Below are 25,534 nucleotides of genomic sequence, written 5' to 3' on the forward strand. Positions count from 1 at the left end.
TCTCCCGTTATTGCCAATACAGGGGTGAATTTACTGACTCAGAAAGTACCGTATTGGCCTATTCTGTACCTTTTCTCCTTTTACATATACTTTTGAACCCCATACCCCTGCCATATAGTCCATAACAGGGCAAACACATGAATGAAATAATTTGGAGTAGGTAGCATATCCCAAATCACCCAGCTGTTTAGTTTTTGTGTGTGTGTTTAAGTGTGCACCTGTGTGTGTGTGTGTGTGTGTGTTTAAGTGTGCACCTGTGTGTGTGTGTTTAAGTGTGCACCTGTGTGTGTGTTTAAGTATGCACATGTGTGTGTGTTTAAGTGTGCACCTGTGTGTGTGCACCTGTGTGTGTGTTTAAGTGTGCACCTGTGTGTGTGTTTAAGTATGCACATGTGTGTGTGTTTAAGTGTGTGTGTTTAAGTGTGCACCTGTGTGTGTTTAAGTGTGCTTAGTGTGCACCTGTGTGTGTGTGTGTTTAAGTGTGCATGTGTGTGTGTGTGTGTGTGTGTGTGTGTGTGTGTGCGTGTGCGTGTGTGTGTGTTAGTGTGTGTGTGTGTGTGTTTAAGTGTGCACCTGTGTGTGTGTGTTAGCACCTGTGTGTGTGTTTAAGTATGCACATGTGTGTGTGTTTAAGTGTGCACCTGTGTGTGTGTGTGTGTGTTTAAGTGTGCACCTGTGTGTGTGTTTAAGTATGCACATGTGTGTGTGTTTAAGTGTGCACCTGTGTGTGTGTTTAAGTATGCACATGTGTGTGTGTTTAAGTGTGCACCTGTGTGTGTTTAAGTGTGCTTAAGTGTGCACCTGTGTGTGTGTTTAAGTGTGCATGTGTGTGTGTGTGTGTGTGTGTGTTTCAAGTTTCAAGTTTCAAGTTTCTTTAATAGTTGTCATACAGAAGTACAGAATACTTTCATACAAAATGCTTCTTACTGTTACGCTCCAGAGACTGTGCTAGACAAGATAGTAAATAACATAGTATAGCATGTAATTTAGAAGAAGAAAATGAGGTCACAGTGTTCGGTATAGACATATGTACAATGTTCTGAGTTACCATATAATATACAATACTATGCAGTGTACTAATGTACAGTACTATATAGTGCAAAGCAGAAATGGGATGAGGTACAATTTAGGTACAATTTACAGTAAGGTGTACGAGTTGTAGTGCAATCCTTCATCAATAAATATAAAGTGTGGGGAGTGGGTGCTACAGTGTGTTTGTTTAAAGTGGGTGTGTGCTATAAAGTGTGTGGAGTGGGTGCTACAGTGTGTCTGTTTAAAGTGAGTGTGTGCGTGTGGATGTGTGTGCTATGTGTGTTTGGTGGTTGTTGTTGTGTAGTGTTCATTGTTCGTTTAGCAGTCTGATGGCCTGGGGATAGAAGCTTCTTCTGAGTCTTTCTGTGCTCGCCTCGCCGTGTGTGTGTGTGTGTGTGTGTGTGTGTGTGTGTGTGTGTGTGTGTGTGTGTGTGTGTGTGTGTGTGTGTGTGTGTGTGTGTGTGTGTGTGTGTGTGTGTGTGTGTGTGTGTGTGTGTGTGTGTGTGTGTGTGTGTGTGTGTGTGTGTGTGTGTGTGTGTGTGTGTGTGTGTGTGTGTGTGTGTGTGTGTGTGTGTGTGTGTGTGTGTGTGTGTGTGTGTGTGTGTGTGTGTGTGTGTGTGTGTGTGTGTGTGTGCACCTGTGGATAGATGGATGGATGTTCCTAAGTAAACATGTTGATACTTGGTCACTAAATATACAGGCTGGAGATGCAGAGGCTGAACACAAACAGACCCAGCAGCCTGGTAGCAGTGGGAGCGACACTGTGCAGTGCAGAAATAGACTATAGCTACTGAACCGACTGATGGAAATCACCTGGAGTGTCCCTTAAAATTGTGAATTGTTTCATTTCTATATTATTCCATGTATTAGTTAGCTGAGCAATCAGCAGCAACACGGTCTCTTCAGAACAGATACTTATTTTTTTTGCAAAGTAGCTTTTGTACATTTAAATTGTATTAAATCTTTTTACCTTTATTTAACCAGGTAAAATGCTTGAGGTCAAGGATCTCTTTTACGAGCAAGACCTGACCAAAATGGCAACATTACAACAAGTTACAACGAAACACAGACGGGATAAAATAAAATAAAATGTGCAAGCACCACTATATCCATTATGTAACATCAGCATTATGTATTAATGCATTTGCAAACTCCCAATTCAGACGTTGCAAAGTCTGTGACATGAACTTTAAAATCAGGCAAGGTGACAAGGGCCTGTAGCTTCAGAGTGTTTTGAAGTCCGTTCCCAGTAGAGGAGCAGAGTACATGAAAGCCCTCTTCCCAAACTCAGTGCGAGTTCTGAGGGACTGAGGCTGAAGATAATCCTGAGATTGCAAGCTGTAAAATAGATTATCAGAGATAGTGAGATATGTACATTTACATGTACAGAGGTATAAAGGTAACAGACCAATAAGTGCTTTATAAATAAAGGTTTGCATCAGTTTAGCCAGTTTGTTTGTTTGTTTGTTTGTTTGTTTGTTTGTTTGTTTGTTTGTTTGTTTGTTTGTTTGTTTGTTTGTTTGTTTGTTTGTTTTATTTAGATCATTATCTTTTCATAGCAGCAGCTATTCTTCCTGGGGTCCAATAACTTAGATGGTGACGAGACAAAAATATACATTCACACTCATCACAATATATTGACAAAACACATAAAAAAAAAAGAGCAATAAACAACACACCTAAAGAAACTCAACTGAACATTCAAATGCAAGAAACCAAAATTATTATATTCAGTAGAAGCCTATTACTTACCAACATTTGGCTGCGGGCCGCGAACCTTCTTTGAAGCGCATGTGGCCCCATTCTTCACTTCTCATGGGAACAGGGGCTGACACCCAGTTGATGGCTGAGCCTGGGTCTGTCCATGAGAATGTTGTGCTGTCGCGTGGCTCCTGCACCACACGTTGTGTGATGGGTGAGCCTGGTGTTACGGCTGCCACTAGCTACAGTGGTCAGCAGGGGGACTCGAGGCCTCTTCTGTTGAATGCACAGCAAGGGTTACCCCGGCCTCGCCTTCGCCAGGCGGGGTATCGCGCTGATGCCTCCCACTCCCGTGAGAGCGGCAGTGGTCTGCGAAGCAGAGGCGAGCGTGATTTGGGTGGTAGCAATATCACTGCAGGGCTTCGGCGTGTAGGAGCCCATGGGGTCCTCATGCCTTGCGTGTCTAGCTGCGGATGACAGCTTCTCCCGTATCAAACCGGCCCTTTCTGTCGGGGTCCCCCCTTGGGTGCGTCGCACAGCGGGAGGGACCGGGCCAACTATCTACTATTTCTTGCGGCCCAGCGTCAGTTGACGGCGGGTGCGCTGTGGGATTATTTTCACATATGGCAACAAGAATGCCATTTGGAGGAGTGGATAGAGAGAACGTTGAGGGAGGGGCTTGTGTTACAGTTCGCACAACCCCACCCTCCGTTCTCAGGTTTGGTGCCGACCCTATTGTCAGGGTCAGAAGCAGTGACAGCCCTGGCCGACGAGATCCAATCTCTGTTGGCGAAGCAGGCCGTCGTCGTGGTTCCGAGAGAGGACGCGATGTCAGGCGTCTACTCCCGTTATTTTCTGGTGCCCAAGAAAACAAGGGGGGTCAGACCTATACTGGATCTGTCCGCGTTCAATCGTATGATTGTAGCGAGACCGTTCAGGATGTTGACCGTCAAACTCCTTCTGCTTGCTGTCAGAAGGGGAGACTGGTTCACCTCCATAGACCTGAAGGATGCGTATTTTCACATCCCGATTTTCCCTCCTCACAGGAAATTCCTACGGTTCTCTGGCTCCCCGCACATTCACCAAGTGCATGGCGACTGCACTGGAGCCTCTACGTCGTCGGGGGATACGAGTTCTATTCTATCTCGACGACATTCTACTCCTTAATCGTTCGGAGGAGGTTGCCAGGTCTCATACCAGGCTGGTGGTGGAATTCCTCACCAGGCTGGGTTTTGCTGTGAACTGGAAGAAGAGTACGCCTCTTCCCAGTCAACAGTTGGAGTACTTGGGCTTGACGCTGAGGTCGAGGCCCATGATTGTAACCCTCTCAGAGCAGTGCCGGGTGTCTATCAGTCGCGCGCTCGGGGGTTTCCGTCTGGGAGGGACGGTCACGGCGCTGCAAGAGATGCGTCTGGGAGGTATGATGGCATCTGCTCACACGGTGGTTCCTCTTGGCCTTCTCTTCATGAGGAGGATACAGAGGTGGTTTTTGTCTATGAGAATAGATCCGGTGAGGGACAAATGGAAACGGTTGACGGTTCCTTTGTCGATATGGGGAGATCTCGCCCATTGGAAGAGGCTGGGTATCCTCACCATTGGTGTCCCCATGGGCAGCAGGCGCTCACACGTCGCGGTCTTCACCGACGCCTCTCTCACGGGTTGGGGAGGGACGTGTCGGACCCACGCAGTGGGGGGCAGCTGGCCGGCGGTTCATGCCGGTCCATCTACCCCGCACATCAATGTGTTGGAATTGAAGGCGGTCCTTCTGGTCCTCAAACGGTTCGGCCACCTGGTGGTAGGCGAGCACGTTTTGGTCAGGACAGACAGTGTGACGGCAGCGGCGTATATCAACAGGCAGGGTGGGACTCGTTCCATCCACCTGCACCGGGGGGCGGTCGAACTTTGGCTATGGGCATCTCACAGGCTGCGCAGTCTGAGGGCGCTCCACATTCACGACGAGTGGGAACTCCGCCCCGACATAGTCAGACGGATCTGGGATCGGTTCGGGGAGGCCTCGGTAGATCTGTTTGCGTGCCGACACTCTCACAAGTGCCCCTTGTGGTTCTCAGTCAGTCGAGCGGATCATCCCCCCTTGGGGGTGGATGCCTTCTCGATCTTTCCATGGCCGCCCGGTCTTCTGTACACCTTTCCTCCTGTACATCTGTTGGGTCAGCTGTTGGAGCGGATACGGAGAGAGCGCAGGACGGTGATCCTGGTCGCGCCGGACCGGGGCACGGCAGTGTGGTTCCCGGTCTTGATCCAGCTTCTGGTCGCTCCTCCTTGGGTTATTCCTTGGTCGGCGACGGCCCTCTCACAGCACAACGGGTCTCTGTTCCAGTACCCGGTGTTGAGCCAACGCCTGCTGGTGTGGCTGGTGGGAGGGTGAGTCTGGAGAGGATGGACCCTTCTGTGGTTGATACCATCCGGAATGCACATGCTCCCTCCACTGTCGCGCTTTACGCGGGCAGATGGCGTATGTTCCAAGAGTGGTGTAAGGCGGGGGGCCGGGACCCAGTCTCCTGCCCTTTGGATGCTGTCCTGAGTTATCTCCAGTCTCTCCTTGATAGACTGTCGGCTTCGACGGTGAGGGTATATGCGGCAGCTATATCCTCCTATCATGAGGGGTTTGAGGGGACTGTCTTGTTCAGCCACCCTCTTGTGAAGCGTTTCCTGCTTGGCGCTCGACGCGTTAAACCGGTGCAACGCTCTTTGGCTCCGACTTGGGATCTTCAATTGGTCCTCGGCCGGTTGTCCTTGGCCCCGTTTGAGCCGCTCGAGCAGGCGCCGTTGGGACAGCTGTCCTTCAAGACCGCGTTCCTGCTGGCTGTCACCTCCGCTAAACGCGTGGGTGAGCTCTGTGCTCTTTCGGTACGTCCAGAGTGCCTGTCTTTTCGGGCCGATTGCGGTGCCACTCTGCGACCTAATCCTGCTTTCATGCCTAAGAATATCCGGAGTTCCTTCCGCTCCCGGGATATTGTGGTTCAGGCGTTTCGTCCGCCTCCTCACACTAGTGAGTTAGATGCAGGCCTTCACCTGTCATGTCCGGTCCGCGCTTTGGGAATTTACCTCAGCCGTACTCAGGACTTCAGGGTTACCGACCAGCTTTTTGTCTGTCACGGTGGTTCTCGTGCGGGTAAGGCACTGTCGAAACAGCGCCTGTCTCATTGGTTCCGCGAGGGCATTGCTCTCTGCTACACGTTGGCTGGGCAGGATCCCCCTGGGGGCGTCAGGGCGCACTCCACTCGTGGGGTGGCTGCCTCTGCCGCTCTCCTGGGTGGGGCTTCGGTGGAGGACATCTGTGCTGCAGCTTCATGGTCCTCCCCGGGCCCCTTTGTAAGGTTTTACCTCATGGACATGACCGGGGGTTCTGTCTCCCAGGCGGTTCTGGGGTCTGTGGCCTTTCCTGCTTCCCGTCCTTGGTAGGGTAGCAGGAGTGTGTGGGTATGGGCCACAGTGTGTTAAGTCACACGTGGTTCCGCCTGTGCTGGGTGACAGGACTCCCCAAACTCCTTGATGTGGGCTTTCGGGTCCTCAGGGGGTGCATTTGTCAGGCCTCGCGTCCGCTCTTACCCCATATCTCGATAGGCTTAAAGGGGAACTCCAACATTTTGGGAAATTAGCTTATTTAACATCTTCCCTGGAGTTAGACAAGAGGATACATACCTTTTTTGTCTCTGTGCGTGCATTTTAGCTTTGGGAATAGACGCTCCGTTAGCATAGCTTAGCTTCATCACTGGAAGTGGGGGAGGGTTAGAGCCTTACAGTGCCTTACAGTGTATTGCAAGGTCTGACATTGACCAAACTTGATATGCATGACCTTGGTGGGCTCTAGGTCAACTCCTGAAAAGGGGGTCAATGTCAGACTTTGCAATCAAAAGTTAGGGGGCTAATAACCCTTGCCATAATTTCAGTGCGCCCCCTAACTTTTGATTGCAAGGTCTGACATTGACCCCCTTTTCAGGAGTTGACCTAGAGCCCACCAAGGTCATGCATATCAAGTTTGGTCAATGTCAGACCTTGCAATACACTGTAAGGCACTGTAAGGCTCTAACCCTCCCCCACTTCCAGTGATGAAGCTAAGCTATGCTAACGGAGCGTCTATTCCCAAAGCTAAAATGCACGCACAGAGACAAAAAAGGTATGTATCTTCTTGTCTAACTCCAGGGAAGATGTTAAATAAGCTAATTTCCCAAAATGTTGGAGTTCCCCTTTAAGAGCGGGACGCGATAAGCCAAGTACGATAATATAACGATAGGTTATGTATATAACCTAGTTATATGAGTACTGGCTGAGCGTCCCGCTCTTAAGCGGCCCTGAGTCCCCTTGAGGGATCTTTTGACTGGGAACGAGATTTTGGCGAGGAAGGGTGTATTGGGGGCCGCGCCTGCTATCTTATAGGCTACGCCTCCGTAGGGGCGGGACACGGCAGGTGTGGGTGTATTGGTTTTGTTCGTTGGTACAGTAGGTACATGAGATGAGGTATATCTCGATAGGCTTAAGAGCGGGACGCTCAGCCAGTACTCATATAACTAGGTTATATACATAACCTATCGTTAACCATCCACAGCATACTTCTCAATAATAAGTTGTTGGTACATGTACATCCTTTTGACCTTTTGAAATTAGCAGTATTTTTACTTTCTTTTAACTCCTCTGGTAGACGATTCCACAACTTCACCCCACAGACAGATATGCACATGCTCTTCATAGTGGTGTGTACAGTCGGCTGTTTTAAGTGATATCCCCCTTCTCTATCTCTGTTATGAAGAGATCTGATCTGAGTCACATACAGTATGAGCAGATTCAGGCCACATGTTCACAGTGTGAACATAGCCGTGGTTTCAATGTCTGCTGCAGGAGGCTGCACAATTCAGGAGCACAGAAGCCAAAGACAGATCTACCAAGTTCAGTCCAGTTCAACATTATAAAGTAGTCTGGGAGTCGCTCCCTAGACCCCCCGCCCCCCCCCCCCCTACATCCTTGCTGTCTCCTCGACATGTCTCCGTTACCACGGTGACAGAGCGTCTCTGTCTGGTGGTCCTCCTCCTCCAGAGTGTTTATGTGCTGTACAGCATGCTGTGTGGTTTTCTTACACATCCTGTCCCCTAGTCAGCTGTTTGACCCCAGTGACCCCACTGTCCCACGACACCAGAGACACCTGCTCGACGTTTGACGTTCCGACCGGGTTATTGGGGTTACATACACATACGAGCGCACGCACATACACACACACACACACACACACACACACACGCACGCGCGCGCGCACACGCGCACTTCCTGAGACATGACTGGATAAAGTGTCATGTAGTATAGAATAGATCAATAACAAAAGGTTTTAATGTATCTTCTCAATGATTCTATGTTATAGCTATATGATCTTTCTCTAATGTATAGTGGAATAGCTTACTCTGCTCGTTGTGTTTCCCGTTAAAGTAACAGTTCATTCAAATGTGGTCCTTTGGAAATCACGTGGAGGCGGAGACAGCGCTGCGGGTGAAAACGGTTCTGACCGTTGTTTTATTGGAATATCCAACAGCTTAAATTATCTGGTTCACAGCATCAATTATTTTCTATCTCTAATCAGCTTTTCCCGGAGGGCTTCTTAGTGGCGTCTCTTATTCTCGAACTGGTGGGGTGGATTCTCCGTCTCTGCTTTTCCGTTCTCCCTGCGTGTCTCTCTGCGTCTCGGTGTCTCCGTGTCTCTGTCTGACCTCCATCATTCAACCTGTAGGTTTTATAGAGAAGAGAGAACCCCCCCCAGCCCTTGCGCCATCCAGTGCCGTCACCCCAGAGAGCCTGCTTTCCTATTGGCTAGAAGGTCTCCCCTCTCAGTGATTTGGGTCTTGCGAAACAGCGTTACAAGGTGACCTTACAGAGGGGATATGAACTAGTTTCCTTTTAGAATGATTTACCCAAATGTCCCTGAATGCGACCCTCATACAGATGGAAATATAGTACCCACTCAACTTAACAGTGGGTATCACAGAATGGCCTGTTTGGTCTGCTTAGCTAAAGTAAACAGAACTCGGATGTTGGCCTTCAGGCCGTCACTTCTTGACTTAATAGTTTAGTTATTTGGCGCACCATCCCTGTTCGTTGTGGAGGAAGATGTGTCATATGTTTGCCATTTGATCTGTTCTTATTTTTATGGCACTCTGGGCCTTTCCTATAACTGCTAAGTGAAGGCTGAAGGGGTGCACTGTTAGCTTTTTGACTGAGTTCTCCTGTGGCTTTTTCCATCAACCGCTAGATGATTTTAATCCTTCCCGTAATGCTTATATGGGTCATTTTGATCCATTTCGACTGAGGCCAGTTAACAGCCTTCTTGTTGACTCAAATGTATGGTTAACCTAACAGGTGATTTGGCATGGCTGTGAGTCTCTATTTTTCTAAGAGAAAATAACCTAGTTCTTTGCTATTTCATATATGTGCATAATTTCTATTGTTTAATTTACAGGTTTTATTTAGATAAATATACGACAATCCACCCTTAGTGGGTTTCATAACCCACTATATAGCACCAATATGTTCTAAATTAAACATGTTAAACCATAATTATCATTTTTGCTAATATTTTCAAAAAATTCAAAAAATCCAAAATTTACACAAATCGAACTACCAAACCCATTTCCGTCTGTACAGTTACAAAATCATCATTCACTCTTTCCGTTGGCTTCTTCCCCAGTCACACACAATATCAGTTATTACTATGACTCTAGACTAAGAAAGCTGTTCCTGTTTTTACAAGGAAACACTCTTTCAATAACAGCTTTTTTTTTTTTAGACTATTTTATCCATGTTTACTTATCTTCAATGTGTCTGTTTTGTGTAATTGACTCTGCAAGAAAAGATTAATACATCCTACCCAAAAGATTAACACTCTAAACATCGAGGGAGATTCAAACAAGCAAACATAAATCATCTCTTCTCCTTTAAAATACCACTGAGGCCTCAATTATTCTTCGCTTTCATCCCTGTCAGTTATCCCTGTTTAAACCTCCTGAGGTCTTTACGGCTACCTCGTTTTGACTGTTTTCTTCTTGTTGTATTTTGTGCTAACCACAGCCTCTTCTTTGTTGTATGCAGTTTTTGGTACTGCTCCGATTTTCCACAGAAGGAAACGATTTTCCCTCTGTCCTTTTTTGCATTTTGGATTGTTATTTACAAACACACAATGGATTGGAAGGTCTCATTTTCACACAGATACATTTTTACTGTTCTGTATTTGACAACACTCTTTTTCCAAATTCGTTATCTATATATTCCACAGCTTCAATTGTTATTATTCAATCAAATCACCTTTGTCTCATTCATTTTTGTGCTGTACTATCTTACTAGATCAAATATCTCAAGTTCAACACAATCACCACTCCACCCTTGAAAGTGGAATAACCATTTATTACACTATCAATACCTTGTTTCCAGACAGCCTCCTCGGTCCGGACAGCCAGCTCTAGACGAGGCCAACCACCAACAGAACCTATGTGCATGGTAACAAACCACAGTCCCTTTAAACACACATCCCACACACTCTGCCAGCCTTCAACAAGCCGGTGCAGAGTCTCCCATAAGCCAATTATCAATTTCACACGTCTGCACCCTACTTGTAAACTATTTGGCCAATGGCGACCAAAATCTACAGAGCTTACCTATAAACAGAGAAACACGTTCGCCCAACACTTACCAAACCCAAAAACGTGACACAACTCCCCAGATACTACTCCTGGACTCTCAATGAGCGGAAAACTAAATCATGAACCAGCTCCCGTCCACCCTTAGTTTCCAGCCCATTATTTTAGACATTCCTACCAGTCCCGCTGTGTCACCACCACCTGCTATCCCTGACCGGCGAGAGATCCCTCCCAGCCAGTCAGTTCCTAAAAAAATAGAGTGTCAAACAAAAAAAAAAAAAAAAAAATTGCAAACAAACATAAACAAAAATTCGTGAGTGCCTTCATGCAACACACCCATCAACAGAACTAAACTATCAGCTAGAGGCATAAATACCCCCGCATAACCACTAAGAAATAAAAATTAAAAATTAAAAAGAAATTAAGTAAAGAAATTAATTTTTTTTTTTTTTTTTTTTTTTTTTTTTTTTTTTAAAGTCTCCTTGACCACCCTTGGATCAAGTATGTATAATCACTACTAAAATAGTCCTTTGTTATTAACTCTGTTTAATATTATGTCTAAATATCAACTGTTTAACCCTTCTCTGACACCGTCTGGTTCAGAGTTCACATGACCACAAGAGCCATTGCGGTGACCATTTTTCTCTCTCTCTCCAATCTGTGCAGCCGGGCCAGGCTGTACAGGTGGGAGATACCAAAAATCGTCCACCATACCCTTCTCCCTTACGTTTTCCTCACTGCCACAGCAAGAGTTGATCAGACACACTGTAGCAAAAAGGAAAACCCATGATTGGTCTATTAATTAACTGTTAGTACGATTGGCTCATGCATCTGTCAGTCATTTCATCTCTCCCTGTTAGTTGCACATCCATCTTAGTCGCTTCCACTCATAACCTAATGTACCAACGCTTCTATATATACATATATATATATTTTTTTTTATTCTATTTTTATTCCAATCAGTCCTTTTTCCCATTTTAACTTATTAATACCTCTATTTTCCCGAGCACTATGAGCTTCGCTTGTGCATTCCTGCCTCGTTCTTATTCAACCTATGGCCTTTGCAGACACACCCTCTTTACACCCCTTCTGAAAATGTCCCAACTTTCCACATGTCCAGCAACTCTGTTTTCTGATGGACGCTTGCTTTCTATTGGACTCTGGCTGAGCCCGCCACCCTTTGCCACATGATCGAGCGAGATGGCCGATTTCTCCACATTTCCAGCACTCAGTTGATGCCGGCCATCCAAGCGGTCCCCCTCTTTGTCGTCCATTTCCTCCTTGGGGCTGCCAGTTCTGTTGTCTGGATGAGAGAGGGACATACCTGTTCTTCCCAGCCGCCGCACCTTGGGCCTTTTGTTGTTGGGAGGGGCCTGGAAACTCACCCCCCCTGCGGCTGTCATCATTCCCTCGCTGCTCCGCTCCCTGTTCAGGTAACAGGGCAGGTGACTTCTCTTGTTCACTGAGTCCTTGTTCTGCAGTACGAAACATGATTTCCAAAATTACATCACTCATGATCACAGTCTGTTTCGCCAGCTCTTGTTCTAGCACCTCCCTCTCGCGTGTGACTTGGTCAACCGCCAGCTGCTTCTCCACCAGTTTTCTACGGACTGTCTCATGTCTCTCGGACGCTTCCGTGAATGCTCTTTGTCTTTCTGGAGAGAGGCACGTCATCCTCTCTACCTCCACCCTGGCCCCCGCTGTCTGGCTCCTCGTCACTGGCCCACGCCTCTCATCCTGGCTTTGGTCTCGAGGGACGACTGGACTGGGCTGTGGAAACTGTTTGTGTACATTTCCATACCTGCTATCGGTCCCTGTTTCAGCCGTACGGCCAGAGTGGACTTCGTGGGACGGCTGTAACAACGCCGCTCTTCTCAGTCTCTTTCTCTGTCCCTTGGTTAAACTGCAGTCGCCTGCAATGGACACCCCAGTGTGGCTCGGTTCTGGTTGGAGTAAAACCGTTGTCTCTGGTTCTCTCTCCTGTAAGACCTCCTGTATTGGAATCAAAGTCATTATTTCCAGTCCCTCTGTTATACTGGTCACCTGAGGAAATTCCATCACATCCCACTCAATCAGATTAACTTCAGATATCAATCTTTCTACGGGAGTGTCTGCAAAGGTTGTCAGCCTATTGCTATTGTCGGCATTACTTCTTTTCATCGCTTTTCGTGCTCTCCTTTTCTGTTTTTTATTTTTGTTTCTCAATCTATAACAGCCTCCTTTTTTATACTTAAATACAAGGTCTTGTAAAGGCCTGAATCTCTTTGGCCATGGCTTCTTCACTTCTATTGTAATATTTCCAGTCATTGACATAGACAGATTGTCTACTTTTGCTATCGTTATTGCTTCTAAACCTTCAGTTGTCTCTATCAATGTTCCACTAAGGTGAACTTCCTGTGTACCCGACATTCTCACCACTTAATCACCGTTTGGAAGAACAAGTTTCTCTGTGTCCAAACCTATTTTTCGCTACTTGAGTTAAAATTCACCCACACTATCAGATTTATACCGGTGCAGACAGGGATTGACAATTTTCTTATCATTCATACTATACCAAGGCTCATATAGCCATTTCCCCAATTGGTATTGAAATCGCCAGAGCCCTAGTCCTCGCCGAGCCTGTGCAAAAAGAAAGCAAAAACATAACACTTAATACAGTGGCATTTCCCTTGTCATTTCCTCAATATTTATGCATTGGAAATGTCGGGCATTCCTATACTAATTCTTCTAGAGAGATTCGGTGTAATCTACTTGAATATAACGATACGGCTTTACTTGTTTTTGTCCATTTGTCCAACCGGAAACTGGAGGTTCCAATCCTTTGTGTGTTCCCTTCACCTTTGGTTCTCTGGGGAACATAATCATTAAGTTCCACACAACCTATCAATTCTAACAAATGGTAAACTTGGTTAGCCATCTGTTCCAATTTCTTTTTGCCTTGTTGAAATTGTCATAATTTATACTTTAAATGACTGCTCCGCGTATTAACTATGTATAAATGTAATATTAACTTCCCTACTTGCTTTCTACTATGAAAATCAAAAACTATACTTCTTCCTACATTTCTCACCACATTTACATCTCACGCCTTCATCACATTCTTCATACAACATCATTCTACATTATATTTCCACACATACCCCCTCACACCACCAAAAAACCTTTTGGTGGCGTCACTGCTTCCAACCACTATCACGGGAAAAAATTTATCTTTAGCAACTTAGGTCACTAAACCCCTGACCGTTACATAGCCCAGTTGTCCACGTTATTAAATTCATGAACCCCAGTACTATACCCACCGCAACATTTCCCATGATCCCTGAATCCACCGAGACCCGTCTTCTCACAGCCCAAAGCATCTTCCCTCAGTTTCGAACCTGAATGAAAACACCCCAAGCCCCCTTCCAAGGAATATCACAACTCGTCCAACCACCACCTGTACCGGCACCTATTTCACATACATAACAGCTACATAGTTTAAAACAACCACCCAACCAATAACACACAACAAGACGCAAAGCCAACCCTGCCTCCAAGGACCCCAACCGAAGGGGGAAACCAGGGGACTGGCACCTTCCCTAAAATGAAAAACAAAAAACACGCCACAACCGTCTCTAACCAAAACCAATCTAATGTAAAACCCATCTCCCTTATAACAAATGCTCCAACTCCTTGCCCCCAGCCCAAACACACACGCCACTCTCAAGAGGGCCAGTCTGGGGGTTGGAGGGACCCCAACTAGAAACGGTCCGTAACGTACCCACAATCCATTTGAAGGCAAGGCATCGAGGGGGGCGCACGTGGAGAAATGAAGGGAGGGAGAGAAGGAGAGACATACATACGGAAGAGGAGTTCCCAAACGACCATGAATATTACCCTATCCTTCCGTAAAGTAAACACTATTTTAAATACAACCACTGCCTCAAGCCCACCATAAGGGCAACCTAACTCGAATACTCTAACTAACTGCATGCCATGTATGTCCTGATGAACCGAAAATGGGGGACCCTGATGTAAACAAGACGAAAGTCTTTCTCTGGTCTGCATCCCCTTAACAATCGTGTGCATTGAGCCGTACTGTATTGCACCCATTCTGATAAAGTTTTCAATCAACCAATCAATCAACAGAGTCCATCTGGGAGAGAGGGATAGACAGAGGGAAGGGGAGATACCGGGAGGGAGGGAGGGAGGGAGAGCGGGAGGAAGACAGGGAGGGAGAGAGGGAGGACAGATGAAGGGAAGGGGGGCACAGACAGATGAAGGGAGGGGGGGAGCTATGACAGGAGGGGGGGCACAGAGAGGGAAGGAGGGGGGGATGCTATGAAGGGAGATTTATTTATTTTCTTTCTATTTCCAGAATCAACCAGCAGACTTCACCGTACAGCCTGGTCCAGTTAACCCACAGCTTAATACAACTAATGGTCTTTGCATGGAGTTCCTAAAAGCCACCACTATACCCCAAGGGACGGAGGGAGGGAGAAGGGAATGGGGGAGGGAGGGATGCAGGGAGAGAGGGAGGGAGGGAGGGAGAGGGGGAGAGAGGGAAAGAAAAAGAGAGACGGCGAGACGAAGGGAGGAGGGGGGGACGGGGGAGGGAGAAGGCAGGCCGAAACCCCACCTGTCCAAAAAGGCCTTCGACTGTCATCCCCCTATTTTAACTTTATCGCCCTCGTTTTTTAAATCCTTTGTTTATTCTATGTTTCTAATTAACCAAGTTCTATTCCTCCCCTATAACTGTTTTAAACCTGTAGCGTAGCACTCTGGGATCCCATCGAACAAAAAGCGCATCACAAATCCAATCCATTATTATCACTATCACACGTGTGGCTGCCGTCCTGGCGGACATCTGTGCTCTACTAAGTGCACCCTTCTAGTCCAGCGAGAGCGCTGACGCTCCGTATTTGAGCAGGGTTGCCGTCTGTCAACACAAGATGGAACCCTGGAGGAAGCGATATAAGGAAACAAACTGCCAATAACTGTGAAGTTATCTTCGAACCCGTATCAGGAAATAAGCCTCCACACATCTGGTTAAATTAAATGCGAAACAAGACCTCCTGTGCGTCTCATGTTACAAACTTGTCCTCGTGAGCAGAGCGCATCATAACTACATCTAAAGGTGCATTGTTTGCAAACATTAGAACGGACACGTGACTCATACGCACACAGGAACGGGAGAGAGGGAGGGAGGGAGAAAGGGAGGGAGAGAGGGTGGCAGGGAGAAAGGGACGGAGGGAGGGAGGGAGGGAAAGAGAGGAGAGGGAGGGAGGGAGGGAGAGAGAGGAGAGGGAAGGAGGGAGGGAGGGAGGGAGGGAGGGAGGGAGGGAGGGAGGGAGGGAGGGAGGGAGGGAAAAGAGTACTATATCTGCATGGGGGGGCACACACTATGGTATAGAGGGAGATGATATCTCATCTCTACAGTGGGGCGGGGGGGGGGGGGGGGGGCACACACCATAGAAGCTATGAAGGGAGAAAGGAAGCATTCCAGGGAAGGAGCTGTACCATAGGGAGCTCACACCATATAATAAATGGAAGGATGGAATGGAATGTGGTACCCACTATGATAGTGCAGGATGGATGGAAGGGGGGAGGGGAAGGGGGCACACACTATGATAATGCAGGATGGCACCCATTATAATAGTGCAGGATGGCCCATTATAATAGTGCAGGATGGGGCACACCCTATAGGGAAGGCTACAGTGGGGAGGGGGGGCCCTGATGAAACTCCTAGTATCCTCTCATATACTGTACCATTTTAGCCATAAAAGGGGGAAAAAGGAGGGAGGGAGTGGAAATGGGAGGGAGGGATGGAGGAAGAAAAGGAGGTGAGGGAGGGAGAGAGAGAGAGGAGAGGAGAGGAGAAGGAGGGAGGGAGAGAGAGAGAGAGAGAGGGAGGGAGGGAGGGAGGGAGGGGGGCAACCTAGGGAGAGAGGGCGAAGCAACAGCAGAGGTGTATCCATTTCAAAGACAACACCGCCCCCTGCTGTCTCTATTCGACAAGTGCGTCATCACGCAGCCACTCCTCCCATGACGTCAGCCGACGTGCTCACACAACATGAACCCCAATTCCCAGAATTCCCTGTACCGAATCGTAGTCCGGCATTAAGGATGGCTTCCCGCGAGACGTCGCCACAGGCTTACGTCACGTTTACACACACAAGGTCCCGCTGCCAGCCAAAATAGCATCACGCGATATTCCCCGAGACTCCCAGCATGCAACATTGTTAGCACAGGTAGCTTTAGCATGTTAGCATAGTTAGCTTAGCATTTTTAGCATAGTTAGCTTAGCATTTTTAGCATAGTTAGCTGTCCACTGCCAACACCATTAGCTTAATACCGTTTAGCTTAGCTCAATGTTGCTATCGCTCGATCAGCCTAGCACGGCTAGTTAGCTTAGCCTAGCCCCTTACAATAGCGTTTCCTATACGGCCCACTATCCTGTTGATTTGAGCAGCACAACACATCGCGACGTTTTGCACAACCCAGTCATACTTTATAACATAATTTTAAATTTATTAAGCATTCGTTCATAAACCTTACAGTATCATTTTCTCGTTTGTACGCCCGTCCGGCCCCGGCCGGCTCCGTATTTTAAATCTAGCGCTCCCGATCCAGCCCCGCATTTTAAATCTAACGCACCCCCTCTAGGCCCCCACCAAGCAGATGCTCCTAGTGACGTCATCAGTGGTGGCCGCGATCTGCCATTAAATCATTGTAGCAGAAGAAAAACCCTGCTTTCTTTGATCTTTACCACATTAACCCACGACCTTATTACCACTGATTTAAAAAAATTCAAATAACGTGACACATCCTTTTGGTTCCATCTCACTCGTCATTCACTCAATTCATTCGATATCGCAACGCAGCGTCCATACGGTATGTACGACGTTTTTGCGGACAGTGCTATGGTGTCCCCGCGGCCGTACCCGTGAATAAATGAATGAATGAAAACTTTATTTAACAGATTGCGTCCCTAGAGTTATCATAATGATACAAAAAATACCGGCATCCACTCCATAACCTCTAGCAGACTCATTCACACACATCCTCTCTCATCCACACGGTTACACTCATACTTCCATTCAGCAACATCATCATTTTTAGCACTGGTCAACCTTGCACATCATGTAGCATCATTTGGTAGCCTTTTTCAGCCACCATGGATGAAGCTATAAGTTTCGTCATCTCAACACAACAGTCGTACTAAACATTAATAACCCCAAGCATTCCCCGTTAGCTTGCAACGTAGCTTAGCATGTATTAGCCCTGCTTTGTATAGCAGTAGCTTCCCGGGTATAAAACGGCTTTATTCCGTATTGGTTGTAATATAGTAATCCGCGACGTTTAGCGTTATGATGACGTACGTTTGATTATAGCCATGATACCATACATGTGTCATCCTATTTCATCTAAACAACATATATACATTGTTACATACTAAAGTCCTTATATAATGCCTCATCGCTTCTAAGTGCAGTTTTTTAGTTCGAACATAAGCGCAGATCTTTATAACCCCCCAGTGCACAAGTGCTAATTTTTCCGAGGTTTAAGAGGACTACCTTACGCGCTCCAGAGCTCTTGTTCCGTAAGAACTAAACGGATTCGTACGACGTCGATTTGTCTTTAGCAACGTACAAACCAGACGTCTCCAGTTATTGTCATTGCATTTGAACCTACGATTCTAAACAAGAGTATCTGTCGCCTAACCTGGCGCAATCCTCTAGCCCCTCAGCAGTGCGCGACCTGAACTATTTTATTGTCCAACCCGATCGCGCCAATCCCCTTCATTTCATTAGTGCCGATACGGCTGTGCGCTCAATCGTTTTAATTCGATCGCGCCAATGCAACCATTCTCTACCCCTGTTCGAAATCTGCCCAAACAAACCCCGACAATACAGACACATCTTCAACTCACCGTTTGGCCTCTGCTGATTGTTGTTGCTCGAGGATGGTGTAGTCAGGCGTCGCTGCTCTGCTCTGAGAGTTTTTGAAGTTCTGTTGTCCTTGTCCTGGGTCCCGTTCGGATGTACAGACCGGTAGTCACGGCGCCAGATTAATGTATCTTCTCAATGATTCTATGTTATAGCTATATGATCTTTCTCTAATGTATAGTGGAATAGCTTACTCTGCTCGTTGTGTTTCCCGTTAAAGTAACAGTTCATTCAAATGTGGTCCTTTGGAAATCACGTGGAGGCGGAGACAGCGCTGCGGGTGAAAACGGTTCTGACCGTTGTTTTATTGGAATATCCAACAGCTTAAATTATCTGGTTCACAGCATCAATTATTTTCTATCTCTAATCAGCTTTTCCCGGAGGGCTTCTTAGTGGCGTCTCTTATTCTCGAACTGGTGGGGTGGATTCTCCGTCTCTGCTTTTCCGTTCTCCCTGCGTGTCTCTCTGCGTCTCGGTGTCTCCGTGTCTCTGTCTGACCTCCATCATTCAACCTGTAGGTTTTATAGAGAAGAGAGAACCCCCCCCAGCCCTTGCGCCATCCAGTGCCGTCACCCCAGAGAGCCTGCTTTCCTATTGGCTAGAAGGTCTCCCCTCTCAGTGATTTGGGTCTTGCGAAACAGCGTTACAAGGTGACCTTACAGAGGGGATATGAACTAGTTTCCTTTTAGAATGATTTACCCAAATGTCCCTGAATGCGACCCTCATACAGATGGAAATATAGTACCCACTCAACTTAACAGTGGGTATCACAGAATGGCCTGTTTGGTCTGCTTAGCTAAAGTAAACAGAACTCGGATGTTGGCCTTCAGGCCGTCACTTCTTGACTTAATAGTTTAGTTATTTGGCGCACCATCCCTGTTCGTTGTGGAGGAAGATGTGTCATATGTTTGCCATTTGATCTGTTCTTATTTTTATGGCACTCTGGGCCTTTCCTATAACTGCTAAGTGAAGGCTGAAGGGGTGCACTGTTAGCTTTTTGACTGAGTTCTCCTGTGGCTTTTTCCATCAACCGCTAGATGATTTTAATCCTTCCCGTAATGCTTATATGGGTCATTTTGATCCATTTCGACTGAGGCCAGTTAACAGCCTTCTTGTTGACTCAAATGTATGGTTAACCTAACAGGTGATTTGGCATGGCTGTGAGTCTCTATTTTTCTAAGAGAAAATAACCTAGTTCTTTGCTATTTCATATATGTGCATAATTTCTATTGTTTAATTTACAGGTTTTATTTAGATAAATATACGACAGTTTCACCCACAATACTGTATATTTTGGTAATTGTAGTTGTGAGGGAGGGTGGTGGTAACCTAACCTAACTTAACCTAACCTAACTTAACCTAACCTAAGTTAACCTAAGTTAACCTAACCTAACTTAACCTAACCTAACCTATCCTAACCTCTGGTGGTGTGTGTCAAGACCCCTACGCTCTGCATCTTCTGGCCGCCTCAGACCTACTCCTATCCGAGCTCCGGGAGGGTCATCAAGGAGAAGCCGCCTATTCTCAGTCCTTGCCCCACAATGGTGGAATGAACTACCCACCCCAGTTAGAACAGCCGAAACCCGTCCAATCTTTCGCCGTCGACTAAAGACGCACTTCTTCAACCATTATCTAAAAAAAATATATATATATATCTAACCCTAACTAACCTTATTGTCATGCACTTGTCCTAATAAACTAACCTACACTGTAGCACTCAACACTTTGATGAACATTGTTACTCAGCTGATCGAGTTGTGCCCTTCCTGATGACTTGTCGTACAGAACTTGTAAGTCGCTTTGGATAAAAGCGTCAGCTAAATGACTAAATGTAAATGTAAATGTAAATGTGTGTGTCTCTTCCAGGGAGAAGCCAGGCCACCGGCCCCCAGAGCTGCTGTACCCCCAGGCTGACGTGGCTGAGCGTCTGGCTCTGGGCAGCGACAACCTGCCCAACGGCACCAAGGCAGACCTGCAGGCAGCCAAGCGCCTGGCGACCAGACTCTTCATCCTGGACGGATTCAGGAAGTCTGACGTAGCCAGACACCTCAGCAAGAAGTGAGGGCTGAGAGATCACACACACACACACACACACACACACGCACACACACACACGCGCACACGCACACATACACATACACATACACACGCACTCACACACACACACACACACACACACACACACACACACACACACACACACACACACACACACACACACACACACACACACACACACACACACACACACACACACACACACACACACATTGAATTAGCTAAATATGAGAAACACCTGCTCTTTCAAGGAAATTGAATAAATCATGTATTGAGACCAGATACTGTGTAGGAAAATGTTCCCTTAAGTATTTAATTCATCAGTGTTTTGGCCGTTCATCACGATTTGCACAGTAATGAATAAGGTGCAACCGCTGGAGTACATTCTGCTTCACAGACACCTTCCTCTGTAGTTATATGTGCAAAACATTCTGCTTCACAGACACCTTCCTCTGTAGTTATATGTGCAAAACATTCTGCTTCACAGACACCTTCCTCTGTAGTTATATGTGCAAAATATTTGTGGTAAGTTTTTATGCATGCAGCTGGCTGACCTTTACGAAATATGGGGATAAACCTTGAACCAGTGATGTCATCAACATGTAGAATATAGAAGTACACTGGTCCATAGAGAACCAGTGATGTCATCAACATGTAGAATATAGAAGTACACTGGTCCATAGAGCAGGGGTTCCCAAACTTTTCAGGCCAGGGCCCAGAAAATAAGGCGTCAGAGAGCCGCGGCCCAATGCACATCGTCGGGCTTTTTTTTTATTTTTTTTTGCCAGGCGACCGATTTTTTAAGCCAAATATCACTTCAATCCTATTAAGTTAGTTCAAGTTAGTTATTCATTTATATGTGCTATTTATGAGAGGGCTAACTTGTTGCAAAATAATAATGATAATAATAATAATAGCCTCATTAAAATACTATTGTTGCTTCGGTTGTTTTCAGCGTTTTATGTGCATAATCTGTTATTTAGTTTGAAATGTTCGTTGAAATAAGTAGATTTTTCGTTTTTGTTTATTTATTAAGTTAATATAAAACCATATAGTCACATTTTAGAATACAACTAGAAACACTGTCCTGGCCTGCTTCTAAGTTCAGTGGCCTGACAAAAAAAAAAAAAAAAAAAAATTAAATCATCTCGCGGCCCACCCGTGGCTGCTCGCGGCCCACCTTTGGGTCGCGACCCCGACTTTGGGAACCACTGCCATAGAGAAGCAGTGATGTCATCAACTGTTCGCCTGTTTTTACTGCAACACTACTATCACCGACATCTAAGAAGGGAGATCCCCCCTTGAATGGCCCTTCTAAGGTTTCTCTCCTCCACATTGCCTGTGGTGCATTTTTTCCCATTGCTAGGTTTTAGTGAGTTTTTCCTTACCTTCGCATGGGGTATGTCTGGGAGTGTTGCATTTATTTTGCATTTATTTAAAAAAAATTTGGACCTTATGGTGTTCTTGTTTTGTTCTTGACTTATTGTGATGTTTCTTCTTGACTTGTTTAAAGAAGACGTGTCCGGCCCATGGGGACATTAACGTCTGTTGTCGGGCCTTACAAATAAATTTGATTTGATTTGACATAGACCACTGCACTTCCGCATTACATTGAGCTCATGGAGGAGAGAGCGGGAGGAGAAAATTAATGAATGTGGATGAGAGCCTTGTCATTAAGTGGTTGTAGCTACGGCTGTGGGGGTGCTGGAGACATGATCCAATAGACCTTTATACGCATGAGTCCCCTGAACGCGGAGCGACCAATTCCAAGTCCATCGGCATTTTTCACGCCTACTCCCAAATTACTCATGTGCAGATTGATGAACCTAGCTCTCTGGACAATCCAGAGACTCCGTGGGCAATCTGCGCATGCAGAGTTCGGGAGTAGGTGCGGAAAAGTCTCCCGCACCCCCGGCTCTCATCCACATTCATTCATTTTCTCCCCCCGCTCTCTCTCCCATGATTTCAGAATATCGGAAGTGTTGCGGTGGTCTATAGAGAAGCGGTGATGTCATCAACATGTGGAATATAGAAGTACACTGGTCCATAGAGAACCAATGGGGAAATATAGTGACTGATAGCACTTGACTTATAGCATCTGACTGATCGTATCGAAAATATAGTATCTGATAGTATATTTTTTTAGGTGTTAATGTTTTCAAATGAATCACCAACCATAACACATTACTGTTACAGACATGAATTATACAATTTACAATACAGTACACGTCACTTCCTTCCCCAATCTGGTCTGTCTTTCTGTCTGTTTATCTCTCTCTCCCTCTCTCTCTCTTTCTCTCTCTCTCTCCCTCTCTCTCTCTCTCCCTCTCTCTCTCCCTCTCTCACCCTCTCTCTCTCTATCTCCCTCGCCCTCTCTCTCTGCCCTCTCTCTCCCTCGCCCTCTCTCTCTTGCTCTCTCTCTCTCTCTCTCTCCCTCTCTCTCTCTCTCTCGCCCTCTCTCTCTCCCTCTATTGCTCTCTCCCTCTATCACTCTCTCTCTCTCTCTTGCCCTCTCTCTCTCTCTCCCTCTCCCTCTATTGCTCTCTCCCTCTCTCACTCACTCTCTCTCTCTCTCTCTCTTGCCCTCTCTCTCTCCCTCTCCCTCTCTCTCTGCCTCTCTCTCTCTGTGCCTGCAGTAATGACTTCAGCCGGTTGGTGGCAGAGGAATACCTCAGTAACTTCAACTTCTCAGGTCTGACTGTGGATCAGGCCCTCAGGTCAGTTCTTCTCTTGACTCTTAACAGAAATGTCTGCCTTGACAGTACGTAAAAGTTTGTTGCCTCCTCACACAAGCCAGTTCATTGGGTTCAGTGGAAGGATGTCCCTGGACACTTACATTAAGTAATTTAGCTGATGCTTTTATCCAAAGCGACTTACAAATTCAAATAATAATAATAATAGATTTGTAGAGTGTAAAAATAACATAAAAACTAGCAAGAGGGCGGCTGGGTAGCGCAGTGGAGAATGCACTCGCCTACCACCGCAGAGACTCTGGGATCGAATCCCGCTGTCAGCGGTACCTCCGGCTTGGTCAGTCGTCCCTACTAACACAATTGGCAGTGTTAGCGGGTGGGAAGCCGGCGGGGTATGTGTCCTGGTCGTTGTAAACTGCGGTTCCTACTGGTCGGTCGGGGCGCCTGTTCAGCAGGGAAGGGATCGGGGGGGAAATAGCGTGAACCTCTGCACGCGTTACATTCCCCCAGTGAGAGTCCTCGCTGTCAGGTGAAAAGAAGCAGCTGGCTGACTCCACATGTATCAGAGGAGGCATGTGGTAGTTCTACACCCTCCCTAGGCCGACAGTGGGGCAATGCGCTCAGCGACCAGGAAGGGAATTGGCATAACGACTAAATTGGGATGGGAGCAAAAATACAGAAAAAGTTTAAAAAATAAAAATAAAATAAAAACTAGCAAGAGAGTAAATAAAAACATACAAAATGCAAGACTAAAACTAGTAAAGGAGTAAAAAGAACATGGCATGTGAAGGGCTAAAACTAGTAAAAGAGTAAAGAACATAAAATAAGAAGGGCTAAAACTAGTAAAAGAGGAAAAGAACATGGAGCTAAAACTAGATTATAATCAACAAAAGGCTCTATTAAAAAGATGTGTTTTGAGGCCCTTTTTAAAAGCATCCACGGTCTGTGGTGCTCTCAGGTGGTCGGGGAGAGCGCTCCACAGACTGGGAGCGGATGAGCAGAAAGCCCGCGGTGCAGAGTTTGGTCCTTGGGCGCTGGAGGAGGTTTGCCGGAGTGGAGATGTCGTGAGGAGGGTTGAGGGGTGATGAGTTATTTAAGGTAGAGGGGGCCATTTCCGTGGAGGCACTACCAGGGAGACTTGGTACTCGATCCTGAGTGAGACAGGGAGCCAGTGAAGGGACTTGAGGACGGGTGTGATGTGGTGGTATTGCCGCACTCCCATCAGGATCCTAGCTGCGCTATTCTGGATGCATTGTAGCTTTTGAATGTTCTTGCTAGGGATCCCATTTAGGAGTGCGTTGCAATAATCCAGCCTGGAGGAGACAAAGGTGTGGACGAGCTTTTCGGCATCGGACAGAGTGAGTGTGGGGTGAAGTTTGGCAATGTTCCTCAGGTGGTTAAAAGGAGTTTTTAACCCCTAGGTTGGTGACTGTTGGTGACAGGGTGATGTCCTGGCCGAAAAAGGTGATGGTGGTGATGGTGGATGAGCGGACCTGCTGTGGGGTGCCAACGAGAATGGCTTCCGTTTTGGAGCTATTTAACTGTTGAAAGTTGTGCTTCATCCACGCCTTTGTCTCCTCCAGGCAGGAGGATGATGGTAGGACTGTAGATGGGGTAGGGTTTATTTTTAGGTAGAGTTGGGTGTCATCAGCGTAGCAGTGGAATGATATTCCATGCCGGCTGATGATAGTGTAGAGACTAGAGTGAACAGGGTGGGGCAGAGAACTGATCCTTGAGGGACACCACATGTGACATTGTGGGTATCAGACCTTGCCTCCAAGGAGACATACTCCATTCTTCCGGTGAGGTAAGATCTGAACCAGTCAAGGGTTCTGTATGACAAGTCAACAGGAAGGGTACAACTCTTTCAGAGTACCAATGTTCATCAAACAGTGCTGAAACTTGGGTGGTGCAGTGTTGAGTGCATAGTAGTAAAGACATACTCGTATAGAAGAGTGCATGATAGAGGACAGTAAGAAGGTTGTTTTATTTGTATTTCTATTATTATAATTTTTTATTCAGATATTGATTGAAGAAGTGTGTTTTTAGTCAACGGCAAAAGATTGGTCGGGTTTCGGCTGTTCTAACTGTGGTGGGAAGTTCATTCCACCATTGTGGAGCGAGGACCGAGAATAGGCGGCTTCTCTTGTGTCTCTGATGTCTCTCTGATGACCCTCCCGGAGCTTGAATAGGATATATATATATATATATATATATATATATATATATATATATATATATATATATATATATATATATATATATATATATATATATATATATATATATATAAACTAAACTTAAAAGAAACTATAACTATAAACTATAACTTAAAAGAACACACCAACATTTTGGGAAATCGCAGTCACTCGCTCCAAGCAAGATCAGCAAGCCATGGTCGTGCTCCAAGCACTCACCACCAGGGTCAAGGTCGACGGAGTCCAGCGCTACGCTACTCCCCTGCTTCGGCAAGCAAATGCTACTCCAC

General features: G+C 46.4%; 1 protein-coding gene across 2 annotated transcripts in view; it reads left to right on the forward strand.

Moving 5' to 3' along the window:
• Positions 1-25,534, forward strand: part of psda (pleckstrin and Sec7 domain containing a) — a 116,171-nt gene that overhangs the window by 9,633 nt on the left and 81,004 nt on the right. For both annotated transcript variants that reach the window (XM_084322093.1, XM_084322094.1), the window contains exons 2-3: positions 20,162-20,353; positions 22,990-23,070. In XM_084322093.1, coding sequence (XP_084178219.1) covers positions 20,162-20,353; positions 22,990-23,070 — 273 coding nt within the window. The remainder of the gene's footprint in view (positions 1-20,161; positions 20,354-22,989; positions 23,071-25,534) is intronic.

This window comes from Notolepis coatsorum, assembly GCF_963971535.1.
Source record: "Notolepis coatsorum genome assembly, chromosome: 9".
NCBI classification, from domain to species: domain Eukaryota; kingdom Metazoa; phylum Chordata; class Actinopteri; order Aulopiformes; family Paralepididae; genus Notolepis; species Notolepis coatsorum.